This window comes from Syngnathoides biaculeatus, chromosome 3 (genome assembly GCF_019802595.1).
Source record: "Syngnathoides biaculeatus isolate LvHL_M chromosome 3, ASM1980259v1, whole genome shotgun sequence".
Lineage (NCBI taxonomy): Eukaryota > Metazoa > Chordata > Actinopteri > Syngnathiformes > Syngnathidae > Syngnathoides > Syngnathoides biaculeatus.
The window spans coordinates 8,598,545-8,621,948 of NC_084642.1; the positions used below are offsets into that span (position 1 = coordinate 8,598,545).

The 23,404-nt window shown below is 42.0% G+C and overlaps 1 protein-coding gene across 2 annotated transcripts in view; it reads right to left on the reverse strand.

Moving 5' to 3' along the window:
• Positions 1 to 1,726: 1,726 nt before the first annotated feature.
• The window catches only part of tcf12 (transcription factor 12), a 104,323-nt gene continuing 82,645 nt past the window's right edge, over positions 1,727 to 23,404 (reverse strand). For both annotated transcript variants that reach the window (XM_061814097.1, XM_061814098.1), the window contains 8 exons: positions 22,911 to 23,055; positions 17,122 to 17,195; positions 14,059 to 14,244; positions 11,001 to 11,109; positions 10,760 to 10,904; positions 9,646 to 9,875; positions 6,995 to 7,148; positions 1,727 to 5,515 (listed from right to left, as the gene is read on the reverse strand). In XM_061814097.1, coding sequence (XP_061670081.1) covers positions 7,006 to 7,148; positions 9,646 to 9,875; positions 10,760 to 10,904; positions 11,001 to 11,109; positions 14,059 to 14,244; positions 17,122 to 17,195; positions 22,911 to 23,055 — 1,032 coding nt within the window. In that variant the 3' untranslated portion in view covers positions 1,727 to 5,515; positions 6,995 to 7,005. The remainder of the gene's footprint in view (positions 5,516 to 6,994; positions 7,149 to 9,645; positions 9,876 to 10,759; positions 10,905 to 11,000; positions 11,110 to 14,058; positions 14,245 to 17,121; positions 17,196 to 22,910; positions 23,056 to 23,404) is intronic.

Sequence of the window (23,404 nt, forward strand, 5' to 3'; positions counted from 1 at the left end):
ACAGGAAGTCAGCTTGCAGACATGGTGGTCCCCGCTTCTAAAAAAAAAAAGGGAGAAAAAAAAATCTGAACTGCCTCCAGCCCAACCACTCTCACATGTTTCCCCCCCGAGAAGACGTATTGAAACGTGACGGCGGTGATTAACGTCGCCTCCGTGAGCAGACGGCGGCAGTCAGCACTTTGGAGGGCGGAGACCTCAGATGGGGGAGCGGAGACGAGAGCGGCGCTCGCATCTGGAGAGGGGAATGATTCCACGCAGATGCGCCGCGCCGGTGATTTACGGCGCGGCGCCCATTCGCGCCTTTGGGATCCGGCGTTTTTCTCCGCCGGCCCGACGGGACGCGGCAGCCTTCGCAGCCGAATGCCAAACCGGAGCGGGCGGGTTGAGCTCAGAGGCTTTGGGCCAAACCACGAGATTCTCAAATTGACGTAAAACGTAATTCTGATAGCACGGTATATATATATTTTAAAACAGTTTTTTTTTTTAAGGGTGTGTGTGTGTGAGACTTTTCTTGACATGTCGGAGAGGCTTTTATTTTAATATAAGAGTTTGTACCGTAATTTCCGGCCCATAAGCCGCGACTTTTTTCACACGCTTTCAACCGTGCTGCTTATGCGACTCATTTGTGGTTTTTTTTTTCTAATGGCCGCAAGGGGGCACTCGAGCGGAAAAGGAAAGAGTGAGACCGGTGGAATATATGTGTCGAGGAAGTGACTTTTACCGGCATGCTTTGTTTTTAACCGGCCCTGTTAGCGCTGCGCTAGCGAGTTGCTGCTGTGTTACTGGCATGCCTCAGTGATTTAGGTATGTTCTTTTTTTTTTTTTTTTTTATAAACCGGCCCTGTTAGCGCTGGGCTAGCGTTAGCGCTGTGCTAGTGAGTTGCTGCTGCGTTACTGCTGCATCTCAGTTATTTAGGTATGTGTTTTTAAACCGCCCCTGATAGCCCTGCGCTAGCATTAGTGCCATGCTAGCATGTTGCTGTTGTTTTACTGCCACGTCTCAGCGATTTATTTATTTTTTTATACGTCCCTGTTAGTGCTGTGCTACCGTGTTGCGACTATGTAGCTGCCGCAGCTGATTTGTTTTTTTACCGGTATGTTTTTTGTTTTGTTTTTTACCAGCCCTGTTCGTGCTCCCGTGTTGCTGCTATGCTAAGCTGACGTATTAAAACTTTGAAAACTCTTTTCTGTGTACCGTCTTTCTTTGTAAATATCTCGTGTTTCAAAGTGGGCACTTGCGGCTTTTACACAGGTGCGGCTTATGTATGTACCAAATGGTATTTCCTTTACAAATGTACTGTGTGAGGCTTATAATCAGGTGCGCTCTGTAGGCCAGAAATCGTGGTAGTTGTTTTTGGGTGTTATGTCTTTTTTGTTTTTTTTGTGGTCGAATTTTTTACGGTGTGTCTGATTCACTTTGTCTGTTTTTTTTTTTTTCATTTGAATTATTTTTTGTTCATATGTGTGCGCATGTTGTGTGGGTGTTCTTTTTTTGGGCGTTTTTCACTGAGTGCAATTTCTTTTTTAATGTGAAATGTTTTTGGATCACAGATTTTTGTGTGAGTTGAATTTTTTCAGTGTCTGTTAATTTTTTTGGTGAATGTGAGAGTGTGTGATGTATGTGGGTAAGGATTTTATGTATAATGTGAGTCATTTTTTCGAGTATTGGAGACACGTTTTATGATTTAGAATTAAGTGAATTTTTTTGGTGCATTTATGAAAGGTTTCTCAGGAGTTTTAGGAGGAGGCCTTTATTCTTATGACTACGTATAGTATGTTGGTTCCAACTCAAATCATCATGTAATGTGAATTAAAATAAACATAATAAACACGGAGAGGCACGCGGGTTGAAATAAACACCCAAATGACTCAGGTTAAAAAAAAAAGATGGCACATTTATTGCAACATAAATGTTATTTACACGTTTCTCTGTTGAAAAAAGACAGAAAATTGTAATTCTCATTGCCGCATTGCCGAGATGTGCATTGACAACATGTTTTGAAGATTGACATGAACGTTGCTCTTGAGAATGGACGTCGAGTTCGTGCTGGAACCTTCCGCGAGGGGACTGGACTGGACGTGAACATTTTGCGGTCATAACGAAAACAGGTTATGGTTCAGTAACCATGTACATTTTACTACCTAATATAGTAAAATAAAGTAAGAAACTTTTTACTCAAAACTTTTTGCTTTCAAAAATCTAGAAAGAGTAATATTTAGAATTCAAGAAATATTCTTACAGTATTATTGTAGAAAAGACTAACTACAGTGAAAAATAAGCCAAATGTATTTTTTGTTGTTTTATTTTTTTTTTAAACTGCTCTCCTTTTTGATTTTCCATTTTTTTATATATTACACAAGGGCAAAGCATGTGGAAATACAGCAACTTGGCAGAGTAAAAAAAAAAAAAAAAAAAGGAAAGGAACGTGAAATGATGAAGGAAATGGAGCAGGAAGCCAAATGTATAGTTTTGAGTTATTATCATGAATCGTGTGATCATCATGAGAATACTGTCACGAACGACAAGGCCACATCCCGACCGAAAACACACACACACAAAAAACTGCTCGATGGGAGATTCCAAATGTAAACGGTTACTTTGAGTCCAATGGAAGGTTTTTTTTGTTTTTGTTTTTTTTTTTGCACAAAAGAGACAACATACAAACTCATAAGGACCAAAGACTTTTTTTTTTTTTTTATCAAAAAACAAAACAAAAACATGCACACCAAAACATAAATAAAGCCATAACCAAAATGAAATCTTATCTTTTGTTCGTTGTTGTGCTACAATTCAACAAAATGTATATATGTATAGTACTCAGCAAAAAAAAAAAAGTGTGAAATATCAAGTCTGGCGTATTGTATAGGAATTTGCAAGATATAACCGTAAGCTGGAAGAAATGACTTGACGCAAATATATACCTGCTTTTTTTTTTTTTTGTATCGAGACAAACAAAGACAATGTATTCAGTCCAAGAGAAAAAAGTGGTCGTCGTTATGTTTTTTTTTTTCGTTTTTTTTTTTTTTTTTAAAGCAATCTGATGAATTGAAAACAAGACATTAAGTGTCAAACTACGCCTACCAATCTGGATAGTACATAGAATACTCTCTGGCTAAAAGGTACGTCTTTGAGTTAAGACACTACCGATATGCAGGGAATGCAAAGATTTGCTGCACATTTATTGGTGCGTTTTTTTTTTTTTTTGTTTAAAACAACGCAAATGCTAAATGAAACTTTCATTCAAAGGAGTTTGTTCGCATTCAGGGGACGCGACCTCATCGAAACAAAATTAACAAACTTTTAGCGATGTGTTTGGTGGCAGAATGAAGGAAGAACATACGAACATACGTTTTGGGGATTTAATGTTAAAAAAAAAAAAAGTACCGTAATTCCCGGCCTACGGAGCGGCTAGCGCGGCCATGCTGACGCGAAAACGGCAATGCTAACGCTAACATGGCGGCGCTAACTCTAACGCGGCGATGCTAACGCTAGCGCGGTGGTGCTAACGCGGCGGCGCTAACGCTAACCAGCACGGCGGCTGTGAAAAAAGTCGCGGCTCGTAGGTGGGGAATTACGGTAGCAACACACGTCTCTCAAATGGCCAATACCTCAGTGGCTGTATTCGGAATCATTCAGTACTCCCTCGTTACTTTACAGTGATGCCTTGAGATACAAGTGACCCGAATTTCATTCAGTTATTGCGCTGATTTTTTTTTGTGTTGCTTTGACTTACAAGCATAAATTTGAGATACGAGCATTGTATTATAGTAGTTAATTTACAAAAAAACTGAAACTTAGCTAATAGCTAACAGTTTTGAGGCTTTGAGCGTTTTTGTTAATGCAAGTTGAAGTTTACTGACAAAGTGCTCAACGCTAAAACGTCATAGGTAAAGCAACACGTAGATTGACGATACAAAAATACTCAAGACATATATTCTTTATCTTCTGCAAAGATCGACAAATGTTACTGGCGCTTACTGAGAAGCTAAGACTGTTTATTAAGTACACATTTATAGACCAACTTCAATGTGTACCTCAAGACTCCACTGTACGGGGATTTCGCTATCGTTAGCCGAATAGCATATTTGCTCAAGTCATACTTGAAAATATTTTGAGCAAATATATTTGTATTTTTTTAACAGTAAGTTAAAAATGACCTGAGCAACGATGCTCATAGGCTAACAATATATAATGCACTTATATCACTCAAATATAAAATTTAGAGCACAAATCGGGTGTAATTACAACAGCGTTACAATGTACCGAATCAATGGCAGCTAGTTGAACTTAATAAATAATGAAACAAATAAATAATCTATAGGAAGGTTATATTTTTTGGAACTCGTTGTTTATTTTATAAAACGAGAAAAAAACAAAACACTTTATGTCCATTTATGTAGTGAAGCATTGCTTTATTAAAGATATTTTCACACTATCGTTTAAGAACGCGTCTCTCGTCGACAATCAAAACGATAGCCCGGATAGGAAAAATTGCGTCATCTCAATGCATTATGGGATGTACTAGTCGGTTTTAAAATGGCATCTTTTGTGACGCCAATCCCGGAACGTTTCTGATGCAGTTTACCGTAATTACCGGCCTACAAAGCCCACCTGGATAGACAGAAAGAGATTAATGCTAGCCCTGCGGTAACGCTAGCGTTAGAGCGGCACTAGCATTAGCGCGGGGCTAGCGCTAAAGTCTTTAAACTCTTTCTGTGTACCGTGGCTTATAACCAGTGCGCTAACGCTAGCGTCGCATCGCCGCATGGTTGAAAGCATGTGAAAAAAGTCGCGGCTTGTAGGCCGGAAATCACGAGATATTCGATTTTCTAGTGATCGTTGTTGTTCACTACTTTCCTAGATTCATCTTGGGATACATTGAGAGCACTCAAACTATAACACGTGCTCATAACACATTTTAACAGCGCTACAAAACAGCAAAGTCACCATTTTGTGTACCCTATAGTGACAGGGAGTGATTTCGAACACAGCCAATCTCACTTTTTCCTCTCATTTCACCTCGCGGGCTGGAGTGCTTCGTTTTAAACCATGACACCGGCAAACTACGGGTTGAACTAAAGACCAAAATGGATACATGTTTCCCTTTCGACACCACACTTTTGAGCTGATGGTCATAATAAATAGAAAGAAAGAAAAAAGAAAAAGTTGCTGTTACAATGCATTCGTCAATTCAGTTTAGGCACGAGGCGACCTCCGTCGCGGGATCGGGAGGAGACGGCAAAGTCTGATTGTTCAGAAGCGTCTCGCTTCTTACAGATCTGCGGAATATGCGCTCAAGAATTCTTCTCGCTTTTTGGGGGCGAAATTTTGCGGACGGAGTGCCGAGCGGGCTCCTCGTCCGTCTCGGGGGACCGGATCGTGTTAAGTCTCGTGTGATTTTGCCTGTCTGGTGGGTCGGTAGTCCTCCGCAAAGTGGCGCGAACGGAGCCGGGGGAGCCCCCCTCCTTCACAGGGAGGCCAGTCGCCATCGCAGACGGGATGAAGATGTTTGATCTGTCACAGACAAGACAAGATAAAGAGTCTCCATCAGGGGTGGCGGCCGTATGTCATCAAACAATATGCCAAACATATTTAATAGAGGATACAGACAGCGAACACACCCGCTGGTTCAAGGTTTTAACCGCATGGACAAAGGACCGGCGCTAAAAGATGTGTCATCTTTCTGCTCGTTTTTCCTTAGCTACAACCGGAACATTAAGTCAATATGGATAGATTTATAAACGGACCAGACCAAAACCCAATTCTGTGGCCTGACAAAAGACACGCTTTGCAATATGACAGATGGATGGATGGAGACGGAGTGAGAGAGAAGATAGTTGAGAGAGATCCACAGATAGAAAGAAACCAGAATGATACAGAAACAGAGATGAAGACACATTGAGAGGAAGAGATACATAAAGATACACGACGCGGAAAAAGAGCGAGCGAGCTAGATCAACGCAAACATAGATACAGGCAAACGGGTCAAATGAACTTGTTTGCTCGACACACAAAAGATTACCGTAATTTCCGGCCTATAAGCCGCGACTTTTTTCACATGCTTTCAACCCTGCGGTTTATGCGGTGATGCGGCTAATTTGTGCATTTTTTTTTTGCACGGCCGCAAGGGGGCACTCGAGCGGAAAAGTAAGAGTGAGACCGGTGGAATATATGTGCCGAGGAAGTGACTTTTACTGGTCCAGCCCTGTTAGCACTGCGCTAGCGTGTTACTGCCGTGCCTCAGTGATTTTTACTGGAATGGTTTTTTTTTTAACTGGCTCCGTTAGCGCAGCGTTAGCGTGTTACTGCTGTGTCTCAGTGAGTTTTACCAGTATGCTACCGTTGGCGATAGGGCACCGGCGCTAGTGTTAGCGTGGCGGCACTAGCGTTAAACTCTCTTTGTATCGTCTTTCTATGTAAATATCTCGTGTTTCAATGCGGGCCCTTGCGGCTTTTCCACGGCTGCAGCCTATGTGTGTACCAAATGGTATTTCCTTTACAAATGTACTGGGTGAGGCTTAAAACCAGGTGCGCTCTGGAGGCTGGGAATTACGGTAATGTATGTAGAAGTCTGATTTTGATGTAAGCCATGAACATTTTTGTAAAAAGAACCCTTGCTTATTATTCTGACATTTAGCAAATACAGCAGAATTTAAGTAATCCTAATTGACCTAAAAAAGGAAAATTTTGAATTCATGTCAGACAGCGATCGCTCATTAGCAAAAACTGAATTGTGACAAGGGTGTGTTCACTTTCTATAGCCACTGTCGTCCAGAAATGTGAAATCATTGAGCATTTCAAGCAACGTTCAATCGGATGCTCAATGAAGAGGAAATGAATTGGCAAGCACTTGGATCTTTCATTTCTTTGGGGATTTATCAAACAGAATAGCTCACGTTTGGCTTGTTGGACTTGGCGACAAAGATAGTTCAATGACAGAAGGAGGTTTACATCGATCGTAAAAAGATCAGTTGACCACAGAGGTAAGCGTACCTGTCCGGGCCTCAGAGGTGGCCCATGGGGTTGGATGTGTCAGTCAAGCCTGGGTGGACCCCCGTGTGACCTTGTTGGCCGTCATCGGAACCACCAGAAACCTTTTCTTCCTCCCTTCTCTTAAGGCAGGCTGCTTTGGGGTTGAGATTCCGCTCTGCAGGGCCAAACAGACACCAAAAGGATTTGAACATTGTCCGATTTCTCAGCCCGAGGCCATGGTTATAGGGCACCTTTACCAGGGGATCACCCCCCACCCAACAACATCAGATAGCCAGAGTTAGAACATCAATAATAGTTTCTTTATAATGTTATAATTTGTTATTTATAATTGTGCAGGTCTTAAAAGACGCATAGGCTACCAAAGAAGGATTCATGTACATGGTGGTTGTGAGTATGTGTGGGGATGTACCGGAATTTCCGGCCGACAAGCCGCGACTTTTTTCACACGCTTTCAACCCTTCGGTTTATGTTGTGATAATTTGTGCATTTTTTTTAACAGCCGCAAGGAGGCACTCGAGCAGAAAAGATAAGAATGAGACCGCTGGAATATATGTGCCGAGGAAGTGACTTTTACCGCCCCTGTTAGCGCTGCGCTGGCATTAGCGCTCTGCTGGCGTGCTGCTGCTGTATTACTGGCATGTGTCAGTGATATTTACCGTTAAGTTTTATTTTCACCGGCCCAGTTAGCGTTAGCGCGGCGCTAGTGTTAGCCTAGCCGTATCCTAAGTATTTATTTGTATTATAACATTTATTATGTGTGATTATGCTCCTCCCTCACAAAATTAAAAAAAACAAAACACTACAATTAAAAAAGATTTTGAAAAAAACTGACCACGCTGTTATGCAAACAAAAAAACACCACTGATATTAAAAATAATTAATATATTTCGGTATACTTTTTAACATACCGCCCCCCCCCTTATGATTAAATATGCATGCTAGAGTCATATATTCTTTTTTTTTTTTTTTTTTAGCATTAGCACCATGCTAGCGCCTCGCTAGCACCTTGCTAGCGTTAAAACTCTTTCTGTGTACTGTCTTTCTTTGTAAATATCTCGTGTTTCAATGTGTGCTTCAACGTGGGCACTTGCGGCTTTTACACAGTATGTATGTACAAAATGGTATTTCATTTACAAATGTACTCGGTCAGGCTTGTAACCAGGTGCGCTCTGGAGGCCGGGAATTACGGTCTATCAGTTTAAATACATGTAAGTTTACACATAGGTGATCAAGTAGGTGGTATTTAAAGTGAATAAAAGTACTTGGGATATTTACAATTTGTGTATTGATGTAAATGTGTACTATTAATTTGTATTATAACAATTATTATGTGTTATCATACAAATGCTCCTCCCCCCAAAAATTTGAAGAAACTACAATTAAAACATTTTTGGAAAAAAACTGAGCACTCTGTTATGCAAACAAACAACACCACCGATATTAGAAAAAAATAATATATTTCCGTTTAGTTTTTAACATACCGCCAGTCCTCTTATGATCAAAGCTGCATGCTAGCATCGTGTATTCTGTGTTCATCAAAACATCAGAGTGATGAACATTGAAAGTTCCAGTGAGTCTCTTTTATCACCAGAGATCTCGCATTGGACAGATACAAACTAGGTAGTAACGTCATAACTCCATTACTACTACTGGCGTGTCTTCATCTTTCCCAGCACAAGAGCGCTGGTGACGCGGCACCCGGGAATTGCTAAATGGCTGCTGGATCGCGTCGAGGGGCGCGACGCGGATGACGCGTGATTCATCACGCGTCATTCGCAGCTATGTGCGCCGTCAACTTGGCTAACTTGCTACTTTGCTCTGGCGTGTACACTGTCGAAATCGTAAAAAAAAAAAGTCGCGGGTGTTATGAATTGAATTGGACACATTTAGACGTAACAATCAAACTCTTTGGTTTTTGAAAAAAATTTATAACCCTAGTATGTTTATTTTATCGGCATGTCGCTCCCTTTATGTAGCTGTGGACTTAAAAAAAAATAAAGAAAGAAAGAAATTACACAACATAATTTACTCCAAATTATTTTGTGAACCCCCAGGTCACCCCATATTACCGCATTTTTGGGAGAAATAATTGTGATCTTCCGAAATGAGAAAAATTCCCTGCATTTAAAAAAATTTATAACCCTACGATGTTTATTTTATTGGTATGTCGCTCCCTTTATGTAGCTGTGGACTTAAAAAAAAATAAAGAAAGAAATTACACAACATAATTTACTCCAAATTATTTTGTGAACCCCCGGGTCACCCCATAATACCGCATTTTTGGGAGAAATAATTGTGATCTTCCGAAATGAGAAAAATTCCCTGCATTAAAAAACAAACTATGCAGTAGCATCATTTTGTACTGCAAGACACTGTGCAATCCTACAAATGATACAACATAGCTATTTATGGACATTTTTTTTTTTTTTTTTTGCAGACTCCAAGCCCCAGATTTTAGACCCCAGTTTGAGAAAAACATATCTCGGAAACTCAACTTGGGCCACGTCGAATGGGAGTGGAGAATACAGCTGACGGACAGATGGGAAAAGTGGAAAATTCTTTATAAGAGAGTAATTTGGCGTGAAGACGGCTTCACAGCTTCACAAAATATAAATGAAGTGTCGTTGGGGAAAAAGGTGGTGGACACGGACCTCGGACTTGTTGCTCCAAACTGAGGATGACTGCCACGGCCTGGTGGAGGATGAGCAGCTTGGTCTGAGGCTTCTCGCTCTTCAGGTGCAGCTGGCACATGCGACCCAGCTCCTTGAAGGCCTCGTTGATGTCCCGCACCCGCAGGCGTTCCCGGGCGTTGTTGGCCATCCTCCGTTCTCGCTCCCGTTCTGCCTTCTGCTCGGGATTCAGGTCTTCGTCCTCTGTGAGACTGCGGGGTGCAATGAAAACACTTATTAACGGGGGTGGTTAATTTGATTCTCATGAGTAAAATAAAGCACGATAATTACAACTTGAAATTACTATTGCTATTACTTATTACACTGTAAAAGACTGGTATTAACCAGTTCAGGTTGTACCCTTCTTCCTGCCCAAAGATAGCTGGGATAGGCCTGAGCACTCCCACAACCCTTGTGTGTCAAGAACCTCCGATGCGGGTTCGGACCCAAATGCAGGACTTTGAGGCAGAGGCATAATGTTCAATGTAGTTTATTCTGGAAACTGGGTCAGTCCGACAAGGCAGAGGTACAGAAACACTAAGGTTGGCGGGATCCAAAAGACATAGATCAAGGGTTCGATGACTCTGAACCAAACTAACTCAGCGGGACAGGATCAAACTAAAGGGCACCGAATCGCTGGGGTCACTAGGGTTACTCTAACTTACGCGTAGAAGCTGAGAATCCCACAGGAAGTGATTGCAACTCACTAACTCAAAGCAACGAACTGGCAAATGCCAGTGAGAAAAACTCCAACTTAAATTCCAGTCTAATTACAGTCCGATTGTGAAATAGCTGTGACCGGTGACACCGCCCAGAGCAGTGGCCTGGCCACGCCTCTCTTGGCAGTGGCCAAAGCCTTGCTCGTGACATTGTGAGGATAAGTGGCTCAGAAACAGAACAGCTGAACTGTATTTGTTAGTGACGGGTACATGATGTGATGACTCCTTTTGACTAGAGCTACTGGTAAATAGCAGCTAAGCTAACTAGCCGTTAATAAGATGCGCCAGGCAGCGTGGAGTATCCATTTTTTGACACCGAGTCTGATAAAATATATCATTAAAAACGAAACATTGTGGCCTGTATACTGTGTTCATACCTTGTACGTGTGCCAGCGCGAGGTGTTTTGAGGCTGTCACTCTCATCATCTGACTTGTCATCGCCAGAAAGGGAATCATTCATGTCATCCTTGTCCTGCTTCTCCACCTTCAGCGCCAAGGCAGTCGCCACCTGACCGGCCAAGCCTGGAGGGGGACCGGGAGGTGGTTAAAAGGGTCAAGTCGGGCAATCCGCCGATCGGCCACGAAATAAGTCCAAAGGAAGTGCGGGCGGCGTCGGACCTCTGAATGCTTCCACTTGATGGTTGAGTTCTGTGCTGGATGAGGAGCCGGTGCTTGGCAGACCTCCGTGGCTGTTCAGATTAGCGGCGTCATCGGCGTGGGAAGAACCCTGCGACAAAAACAGGAGGCTCATTGTCGAGACGGGAAGTCGGAGTACAGTACTTGCACAATAAATAAAGGCCAAACTGAAAGATTAACCTTGAAAGGATATGGTTGGATCACATGCGGGGGAATTTCACTTTCTGCATTTAAAAAAAAAAAATTCTCAGTTCGAGGTAACGAATTTAGAGCGGGTAATTACTCGATTATATATGACACGTTTATGAAATTGAAGGTGACACAAGGGGGGGGGGAGTATAAACTCCATTGCACTCTACTGAGGTCTGGGGATCGTATCCAGGCTCTAGCCTGTGCGGATTTTTAAATGTTCACCTACAATACACAGAATCTCGGACACCCGCATCAAACACCAGACCATACCACGGTCTTTTAAACACACGTCACAGATACTACAGTAGAATAGGAGGCTGGCAATCCGTGAACAAAAATAACACCTCACGTGAACATTTTTTTCGTGTCATTTTCGTCAATTCTTATTCAATTATTCAATTGATCTAATCAGGAGAACAGGCAGACAAAAAAAAAACTCAATAGCTGCAGCCCAAGTGACAAATACATGTTGCAAAATCTAATGTGACCTTTCTGCATAAAAATCTGTGCTGACAGATGAACGACTATAAATTCAATGTACCCAGACGGGATTCAATTATCTCACAACACAAGCTAGATGTCATTCTTCATTCCAAACAATATGAGCCAGTTTACTCGTGTCTGTCTTTAACCACAACAAAGACTCTTTTTGGTGTCTAAAAGGAGGATATTTTTAGAGTTCTGGTATTCATGTTAAAAAACATGAAAAACTAAACGGATTCCCTGGTTCCAACATATCACTTTTATTGCATACGCGCATTCCCCATTCTTTCAGATGTTCACTGCATGTTTTTAAAGTGATTTCTTTATTCTTCCAAGTTAATGCAGGGAAAGTTTCAATGAGGTTGGAGGGTATGTTCTTGCCCCCCCCCCCCCCATCGCCACCCCCACCCCCACCAAATGTTTATTTATGTAATCCCCTGTCACTGTTGGCCTCTGTTAACCCCTTTACCCCCAAACCCTCCCGTTTCTCCAGTGCAGTGCTACACTAATCGTTGCTGTGCTCTCAACAGGTGCCCAAACAAGTCTTTGTGCACAGGAGGAGAAGGAGGGGAACGCAAGGGGCTCTGGCAAGAAAAGAAAGCTGCCATTTTCACGGCTGGGACTGATTATCATACAGCTGAGGAGGCACTGGGTGCAGACACACGTTTCAACCATTCAGATTTCCTTGCTTGTTAAAAAGAAGCGATGAAAAAAAAAAAATGGGCGGGGGTGGGGGTTGTCTGTCATCCAGACTAAAAACCCCGCGGCTGTGTCGAGGCGACCGAGCCCATTTGAGGGGAGTTCTTCCCGCACAGGAAGTACTCTGTTAGCGCAAACACACGATGTTCTATCTGGCAGTCACAGTGGCTCAACGTCACTGCCGCGACTCCATAACAAAACGCGGCAAAATCAATTGACGACCTAAATATTTCATCTGTACGGGCTGTGCAAAAACCTTTTAAAGACCACACTGGTGTAGACCTCCATCCATTCATCTATTTTCTTTGCTGCTTATCCTCACGAGGGTTGCAGGGAGCGCTGGGCCCTATCCCAGCTGTCAACAGGCACCCTGAACTGGTTGCCAGTCAATCGCAGGGCACAACGAGACAAACAGCCGCACCCACAATCACACCTAGGGGGCAATTTAGAGTGTCCAATTAATGTTGCATGTTTTGGGAATGTGGGAGGAAACCGGGAGTACCCGGAGAAAACCTACGCAGGAACGGGGAGAACATGCAAACTCCACACGGGCGGGGCCGGGATCGAACCCGGGTCGTCAGAACTGTGAGGCCAACGCTTTACCAGCTGATCCACCGTGGCGTTGACGTCTCTTGAAATAATACACCATTGTACATTTTCAGAATAATACAAAGTACAGTAATTATTTAGCATTTTGCCCAAAAGTTCCAAATTATTCATTCATCCCTTCTCAACACAGGTAGAGGTTTCCAATGCTTTTGGATCTTGGTCAAAATTGCAGATATTGCGTAATAAATAAATAAACATACAAACAAATAAAATAAAATAAAATTACACAACACCCATACCGGCCTGACACATACTTTTTGAGTACGTTAAGTAGAAGCCATATCAGTTGTGTGGAGAAACTTTTAAGGCAAACACGGATGACAATTCTTTCTTACCCAACATGTAGTTGGATGTTAAAGTGGCAGGAGCAAAAATGGTGAGATAGGAATAATTTTGAAAGTGGAAAATATTCACAAATAAATATCTCGTCGCCTCTTTGTGCAAATTTTTGCGATTTTTGCTTTGTTTCATTTGTAAGCAGAAGATACTCATTTACCCCAAAACATTCATTTTTATTAAAAAATTTGCCAAGTTAAAATTCACTATGGATCACTTAATTTGATGTAAAAGGAATGTGTGGTAAAGTAAAAAATTATTATGATTGTTGCCACCACCAATAATCATGACCGTTCTAGGGGAAAGTATTTTTGAAGGAATCCATTTTGAGAGGAGAGCTTTTAATAAAGGTGATTTTTTTTAGGTGTTGTATCGAGCAGATTACAGTGAAGTACACTGTCTCGCTTTCATTTCTACTGCAGATATCATCAATATGTCTTCAAGTAATACACGAAATCGTGCACAATATGTTCTTCAAATCTCTCTTCCCTCTCACCGTGGTGCACGTATGCAGCGAAGTCTGGTGGCGTCTAAAATTACAGCCAGCGATTACACTTATGGAAAATATGTTCCTATAACTGCTCCGTGTGTGATGTGGCCTTTCTTCAGATGGCGATGAATTATTTCTGAGCAGGTGGGAGTTGTAAGTTTTCCCAAATGCATTTCAAAACCTCTTAATTAACGAGACGGGAAAATGAACATCTTAATTGGGTCGTCATACCATCGCTGCTGTCCGACTGGGAGCCAACGCCGAGACGGGGAAACTTGCGCCAATGGCTGCGAGTTGGCCATTTTGTCCCAGCAGACTGTGGATGTCGCTGGGTAGACTGGCGGTGGAGCCCACTGCGTGGTTCCTTAAAACAAGGATTGCGTCATCCAGCCGGTCGAGACGATCCTCCATTCGAGACTGAGGGGAACCGACGGATCGGAGAGTTGGAGGGTCAGCGGGTGGGAAAGGAGAGGAGAGGAAAAGAAGGACAGAGCGGCTTAGTATAAGCATATTAGGACTGACAATTGAAAACACTGATCGGATGGCGTGGACTTGAAAAGTGAAGATAAAAAAAAAAAAAAAAAAAGATATGCATGATTGCAAGAGCTCCAAACATCAACAAATACACTTGTGTAAAACTGAATAACAATCACATGTGGATTAATATCTGCACTGAAGCAGATTCCGGCATGCTAATAAGGCAACATAACAATGGCAACAAAACAAAACAAAACAAAAAAAATGACGACTGAGTGTCCTGGTCATAAGAGCAACCCAAAAAAAAAAAAAAACACGTCGATGCATGGAACATGTAATAGATAGCCAACTCCATCTAAAGTACCTCGCAGACATCCTTTAAGAAAGACATGGCATCCTGAAGATGCTCATGTAACTGTTGATGAACTCTGTTTTTCTGCCAAAGTCCCAAAAAAATAAGAAGAGAATTAACAAAGAGCAGAAATAGAGAAAGAGAGAGAGAGAGAAGGAGAGCAAGAGAGAGTTCTTAAGAAGAAATAGGATTTGCAGACAGGAATACATCTGCTGACCAATCCGTTTGTGAAGATGAAAGTGTTTTGTTGTGTGCTTTACCAATATTTCCCATGACATTAGCGGTTACCTCATTCGTTTGAAGCACCGAGGTCTATTCACAACTTGAATCGAATGCCGCCGCACACGGAGCGACGCGACCCGGACCATATGTTGTAGCGTGCACTTGGTTTGGCAACTACTTTCAATAAATGGCCGCCGACTGCTGCCCGGTGGTTTTAATACGATTCAAATTTTTAAGTGTCGATGAGCAGTGTTGGAACATCCCAGACAACAAACATAAATGCATATGAAGTATTACACAAAAGTGCGTGTGTATATATCTCCATTCATCAATTTTCTGTACCGATTGTCCTCATTATGGTCGTGGGGCACGGTAACGCACGTCACCACTTTCACGGTGCCGTATTGCCGGACAAAAAGAGCTGCTCGACAGTGTGGGGGACATTGAACCGGAGCAGAATATTCACAATGCCCGAGACTTGTTGTGCTGTTGGTTGTTACAACAGACAAGAGAGATATTCAAAGAGGTCATTCTATAGAATACAAGCTGAAAAGACCAGAAAAGATCGATGGATTTCGGCAATTAAACGTGAGGGATGGTGCCCAACCAAGTACACACACACACCTGTGTAGCGATCACTTCATTTCACATAGGAATTATTCTTCTCAATCTCAAATTCCCAAGAAGTATTTACAATGCCAAGTTGGCTCATTTGACAACAGTCCATTAAAACCAAAGTGCATTTAAAAAAAGAAAAAACATCTGTTGGAGAGAGGTTTACGTAGGTTAACGTGTGGCCACAACACGCTTCCGTGCACGGGGGCTGAAGCCTATCCCAGCGTTTTATTTTCTTTTTTTTTATGCAATGGACTGATTTGAGAACAATGCCTATTTTAAAAAAAATGCTTCTTTGGAAACGCTGCGTAGGAGCCGACTCGCTTGTCCTCTTTTTTTTTTTTCCCAGTCATAGTTAATGAATGTGAGTTTGTGTAAAACCAGGGGTCATTTATTTAAATGTTGGTATTTGTATTGAATACTAGCTGAAAAGATCGATGGATTTCGGCAAAGGTTAACATGTAGCCGAACACACTTCCGCGTTCACAAGCTGTCAAAACTGTCACTATGTGGGATTTATTCCTGATGAGAACAGATCTTTTCTCGACTTTTCTACGCTTTCAAACTCTTCCGTGTAAATCTCGACGACTTACTCACCAGATCCATGTGTAGATCCAGTTGTCCAAGACAAGCAAAAGCAAAATAACAGTCCAATTTCTAATCGAAGAAAACATCGACTTTGGCATTAAATATGGGTCCTCTTTGCCAAGTGTCTCTCATTTTTCCACGTACTTTCGTTTATTATCACCTTCTAAATGTTTCACGGTATTGGACAAAACTCTGGGCGTCGTGCTACAAGACGTATTTTCGTGTCGTCTCCAACCGACTTAGCATTGAACAATGCGCTGTTTGACTGTCAATATGGCCAGTCACGTTATTTGGGTGACAAAAGGTGCATGAGCTCCATAGACAGTCACAGTCACATCATCACTGAGTGGGAGCTGGCGAAAAGTCGGAAACTGTAATATTTTTTGCAGTCTACCTCAATTGCCTAATGAGTACTCGAGTAACTTAAGTAATACATCCATTTTTAGCTGCTATTTGAATCAAATAAAAAGTCCCAATTTCTTTGTTACAGCCTTTTGGATCCTATGCTTTATACGTAGTTCCAAGTGGAAATTTGCTGGCTCACTGTGTCGTCCTATCGTTGTGTAATGTGACCAAGAGTGTCTCAATCCATTAGCTATTAGTCATTTCATCCGTAATATAATCCTCAAACGGCATGTTTAGACAGTTGCTCAGCCCCAATTCTAGAAGTCATGGATGGGGCTTTCCAAATTACTCAGTCAATTATAACTCAGCTACTAGGAAAATTTGACCCATACTTTTATTTTGAGTAGATTGAGGGTGGATGTCATTGAGTGAAATTTAATCCACAGCATGGCAGCAAAGGAATCCCGGGGAAGTAGCTCTGCATACAGCTGCTGGCAGCCCCTTGAACTAAACAACTCCCCCCCAACTGTCAACCCTCGAGTAGGAGACAGATGGCAAGTCCTCAGGGAAAGGTATTGTTCAGTTATCCTTGACCTTCCACTTTATCCTTTGCAAACATTTGCAGGAATCTCATTGTCATGATAACACGACCAAAGTGAGCAACCAGAAATGAAGAAATGAGAAAAAAAGCTTACCAGTGAATGAAGTGAGTTCTCATAATTTGGAGACGATGGGGTCTGTCCACTTGGACGAGGCCACTGGTTGGTACCTAACAAAGAAAAATTAATAAATTCTCCCTTCACGTAGCAGTTCCCTTTTATTTTCCTTTTTTAATGAACATATCTTGTAACATGCGTCTTGCTTCATTGACTACACCGACAACAGCTCACTGTCATAATACGCCATTTCCTGGTATCAGGAGATATTTTTGTCATTAAGGACAAGATTACATCACTTCCTGATGCCTGAGCGGTATCCTGACACACGAGACGACAAAGAGTTTGTCTCACGCCCCCACGTCCGTCTCCTCCATCTCGGGCTTGCTCAGTTAGACAAGGAAGGAGAAGAATATCCGCGGTGACAAATCTGATTTGTAATACGGTTCCTTCTTGGCTTTAAAAACAAACTGGAGGCTTCAAAAAGGAACATTTTAAATGCACATTTTTCATTTGACAATTGGTCTTAATCTGGGTGTATGATAAAGGCAACGTGTCAATCAATAAATGCTTATAAAATATTGCTGCTGAATGGAATTCTCGCATTTCCAAAATGCCACAAATGCAATCTTGCTTGATTTACAAAACATAGCATTGTTCCAGTTGGTATTATAACTTATATTTCAATCATTTCCCATTGCGGACTAACAACAGAGCACGACCTAATGATCATGTTCAATTGTTAATTTAACAGAAAAATCTCTAATTAAAGTGGTCGGACATGGCGCCAGTGACAGCCAACCCACACGACCAGACAACGGAGCCTTCACAAATGCTTACATCATCTTCCCAAACTGTTTGACAAAGGTCTAAAAGCCATGATGGATGCAATAAATGAAAAGATGAGCTGACAAAGTAGCGTAACAGGCAGAAATTGATGGGTGTGCAAATACATTCAAGGCTGCTACGTTCATTAAGACAGCAAATTCATCCATCCATCCATTTTTTTAGCCGCTTATCCTCACAAGGATCACAGGGAGTGCTGGAGCCTATCCCAGCTGTCAACGGGCAGGAGGCAGTGTACACCCTGAACTGGTTGCCAGCCAATTGCAGGGCACCTAGAGACAAACAGCCACACTCACAATCACACCTAGGGGCAATTTGGAGTGTCCAATTAATGTTGCATGTTTTTGGAATGTGGGAGGAAACCGGAGTGCCAGGAGAAAACCTACGCGGGCACGGGGAGAACATGCAAACTTCATACAGGCAGGTCCGGGACTGATCCCGGGACCTCAAAACTGTGAGGCCAACGCTTTCCATCTGATCCACAGTTCCACCGCCCCATATTCATTTTCATCAAAAATGTTTTACGTGGTTTTCTCTCGCTCTGGTTTAACTACTTTTTTCTTAAATCCAGCCTTCCAATCTTGAGGCCACATAATGCCGCATGGCTCCCACATTGGAACAAAATGGATGTTTTCAAGCTTTTCTTTAATACAAAAAATTGGTTATTATGGGTTAAAAATGGTGGGACAGACTGATAGTAGTAGTAAATTTGTGAAAAAATATGAAAATTGCCCAGATTTGCACAACACCCAACAGCAACAATAAGCGTGTGTTGCGTTGTGTCTCTGTCATAGTTTAGAAATTATTGTATCAGCTACTTTCACTTGAATAGTATATATCTATATAGCATCAATTCAATATTTAATTGACATCATATTTACTCAATTGCGGCACAAAAATACCCTTCCTGGACAAAAAGACACATTTGGCCAGCAAATGTTGGCAAAGGTTTTTTTTGTCAAGATCCCTTTTTTTCCTGCGGTACAATAAGACAGAAGGCAATATACAATCCCAACTATAACAGGCTTTGACAACTCTCCCAGGTTATTTTTATGAAATATTGCCTACAGCGCTTTCCAGTTCTGTGGTGTCTGATGGAATATTGCCAAATTGAGTCATTCATTTATATTATGGTATGACGTTACAGCATATTTCATAAAGGTCTTTTTTTTTTTTTCACTTCTCATGGAGGAAGTGAAGTATGGATTTCGGTTCAAAACAGATTCATGGCCTTATTTCTGCTTGGATTCCAATGGGTAATATAAACAGCCAGGAACAGATAGTAAGTTCTGAAATAGAGTGGACATTTTTGAAAACCACATTCTATCCAATGAAGACTTGGTAGTGCCTGTGCCGCAAAAGAAACGACCACTTCCTAAAGCTTAAAACTCGTTTTCCTTCTATCGTTCCAGTGAAAGTCACAATTCACATTGAGCCCTCCGCCATCAATTGTCAGAAAAGACTCCAGAAGAAAGGATGAAAAGAACTTGAGTTCAGTCCCATCTTGTTGCCAGATGAGCGAGACATGAACTTCACATGCCTCCACTGGCTGACAGCTATAAAATTTAAAAAAAAGCTAGAAAGACTGCAGGAGCAGCGAGTAATGCGCGCTATCTTGGTGCAACACTAATGACGAATGTGTTTTGTGTGTAATGTGTATTCAAGTGAAAATGTGTCTTGATTGGCACTAAATCATTCTGTAAGTAACCTTGCTAAATGCTAAAAACAGCTCTTTTTTCCAATACATTACTCATGCACACACTGTAGTAGTCTTACCCTGCTACACTATTTACCGTAATTCCCGGCCTACAGAGCACACCTGGTTATAAGCCTCACCCAATACATTTGTAAAGGAAATACCATTTGGTACATACTTGTGCATACACCGCAGCTGTGTAAAAGGTGCAAGTGCCCACATTGAAACACAAGATATTTACAAAGAAAGACGGTACACAGAGAGTTTAATGCTAGCGCCATGCTCACACTAGTACCACACTAACGCTAGCATTATGTTAACATTAACGCTAGTGCCGCGCTAACAGGGGCGGTTAAAAAAAACATACTGGTAAAAATCACTGAGACACAGCAGTAACACGCTATCGCAGCGCTAACAGGGCCGGACCCGTAAAAGTAACTTCCTCAGCACATATATTCCACCGGTCTCACTCCTACCTTTTCCGCTTGAGTGCCCCCTTGCGACCGTTAGAAAAAAAATGCACAAATTAGCCGCAGCACCGCATAAACCTCAGGGTTGAAAGCGTGTGAAAAAAATTGCGGCCTATAGGGCGGAAATTATGGTATATGGTATTGACCAATACTATCCACTCATGTGACCGAGTACCATCTGCGACACAGCGCGCTAACGCTAATGCTAGTGCCGCCGCACTAACACGAGTGCCGCCATGCTAACGGGGCCAGTTAAAAAAATGTACCGGTAAAAATCACTGAGACACGGCAGTAACACACCATCGCAGTGCTAACAAGGCCGGACCCATAAAAGTAACTTCCTCGGCACATATATTCCACCGGTCTCACTCTTATCTTTTCCGCTCGAGTGCCCCCTTGCGGCCGTTAGAAAAAAATGCACAAATTAACCGCATCACCGCATAAACCGCAGGATTGAAAGCATGTGAAAAAAGTGCCCGAGTACCATCTGCACTATGTGCACAATAGACTGAGGAGTATCTGGAACATTTGTCCACTCAGCATTGTCCCATATTATCACACTGCCAGTCACTTTAAAATGCATAGATTTTTGAAGCCTCTGTGCCTTTTGCGCAATGGTCATCGCACCAGACTATTGCTCGATCAGACATTCAAACTGTTTGTAATTGCAAGAGGAATTTTAAATTATCCCATCATTAGCAGATTACTAGCAAACTCAGTTACTGTTTTTCCACAATGTCATTATGTCTCAAAAGTATTCTCAGTCAATTGACCTTTGTCGTACTTGAGCGGTTCCAAATACCGGAGGCAAATTCCCTGTGTTTTTTACCTACTTGGCATCATAAACATGATTCTGATTCATTTGACTGTCTAATGAGCATTTAATGCTCCTGGCATTCATTTTGAGCCACACGCTTTTCTGGAACCAGGTCAAAAAGTGAGTTTTTCCACCCACCGGCAGAGACTTTTCGCATCTCCGAGTGCGCACATGTGTGTGGGTATGTGTTGGAGGAACGAACAGCTGTTCACAAAGGGCAGGGCAACAGCTGAGGATGAGGGGAAGCATAGGTAGACACAGCTGTCGCCAGTCCATTACCATACTTGACACAACTGTCCATTAAAATAATACACTGGGCTTCCCGCTTGGTTTCTCTCTCTTGTCTCCAAATACGTCTGAAAGCTTCATGCCAGTTTTTAATTACGTTTAACAAATGTATGCATGTCATATCCACCTGTAGGCGCCAGTCTTCTACTATTCAAAAATGATTTAACACAAAATCTTTGCCCCCAAAATGGTGGCTTAATGTTAAGCATTTAAACAAAGACCCACAAGACACTTTTTTTTTAAAACCTCTACAGTGTTCTGCGTAGCCACCCCACACCCAAAAAAAAAAAAAAAAAATTATGAAAAGCTTTTCATCGATGTAATTCAAAACCACTTCAAACAAATCTTTTTAAATCCTTAAGCAGCTCAAAAGCCATCGCCTCGGTCCTTTTTCATTTCCATTGTTGTTCCGGGGCTTGTCATTAACATTTCAATCACTTCAAAAAAAAAAAAAAAAAAAGTTATACAAACAGATGCGTGTCAGCAAGCCTTAGATTCATGAACATAAAAGCTCAGAGCGAAAGATGTGACGAGAATCTCTGTCATGCGGAGAAGCTCTGTGGGTCGCGAGACTATAAAGGATAGTGGACACGGAAAGTCAGGTACTGATTTAAGATGCGTGGGAGCTGTCGTCAACCTTGCGGCACCTTGCGCAAGTTGCATCGCGTGGTGTCTCGCCAAGAAGTGCAGATTGAGAGCAGCTGGCCGTGAAATCTGCTGGAAACCCCTCTCCTCTCTTTGTTGTACACATTCACAAAAACATTTGATAAAAAACTGACAAATATTTTCATGGTGCGCGGCCTTAACCTTGGCTAAAACAAGTGCAGTGACTCAGACCGACTAACTTGTGAGTGAAGGCTACGTTTACTCCACAGTATCTTCCCGGTGGCCATAGCAGCCCCATTTGCCCAAAACGTGGTGTACTGTCGTATTTCTTATTTTACATTTTTACATTACAGTTACGTTTTATTTTATATGTACTACACTTTTTTGAGTTGAGTTTCTTGTCCAGTTAAAGGTTTCACTCTACCGACGAAACTGAGACAATTGTTTTTGGCAATAAAGAAAAAAGAATTGCTGTTAGTAAACACCAGGACTCTCGAGCTTCAAAAATCCAAAGACCAATTCCGAAACCTTGGTGTTCTGATTGATTCTGACCTGACTTTTAACAATCATATCAAATCAATCACAAAAACTGCCTTCTACTATCTGAAAAACATATCTAGAGTGAAGTCTTGTATGGGTCAAGCAGACCAGGAAAAGCTCATCCATGCTTTTATCTAAAGTTGACTTGACTATTGTAATGGTCTTCTAACTGTACTCCCCAAAAAGAGTATTAAACAGCTGCAGCTCATTCAGATTGTTGCAGCTCCCATTCTGACCAAAACAAAGAGGTGACCGCATATAACTACAATCCTAAAGTCCTTGCAATGGCTTCCAGTCAGCTTTAGAATAGATTTGAAAGTTCTGCCACTGTTCTACAAATCACTGAATGATTTAGGTCCTGAATACATGAAATAAATGCTTATGGAGTACAAACCCAGTAGAGCTCTGAGATCGACTGACTCAGGTCAAATAGTGGTGCGCAGAGTCCAAATGCGCTGTACAAATAACTAAATTTGCTTTGTTTTGCTTGCCGTCACTACCAAAGATATACATTCTTCAGTCTGTGTATTGTAGATGAAATCTTACCCAGCGAACCGGGTTTTACCTGGTCTTCCAGACGGAGTGCCGGACGCCGTGACAACAGTCCCTGATGAGCCAGCGCCTGCTGTGGCTGTGAGAGGCGAAGGGGAACCCACAGGCGTGGACGGGTTGGAAGGAAAACTACTGCTTGTGTGGTCAGGTGAGTAAATCTGTGAGAGCAGAAAGAATGAGGCGTCAGACATTAAAAAAAAAAGGACATTGCTTTGAAGACAACTGTATGTTGCTCCATACGTCTTACAGTTGTTACCATCTTGCAGCAAAAAGCAAGTCATGGCATAATGATGATAATATCTATAAAACAGTGATGCCCTTTTTTTTACCCCAAGATCTTCTTTTTAAGTAGCCAGTCTCTCTGGTGTGTGTGTGTGTGTGTGTGTGTGTGGGTGGGGGGGGGGGGGGGGTGTTAGAATGACCAATGATTAAACAGAATGTCCAAGTCACAAAATCTACCCACTACAAAAATGCAAATTATATTTATTTTAAAGTATATTGAGGATT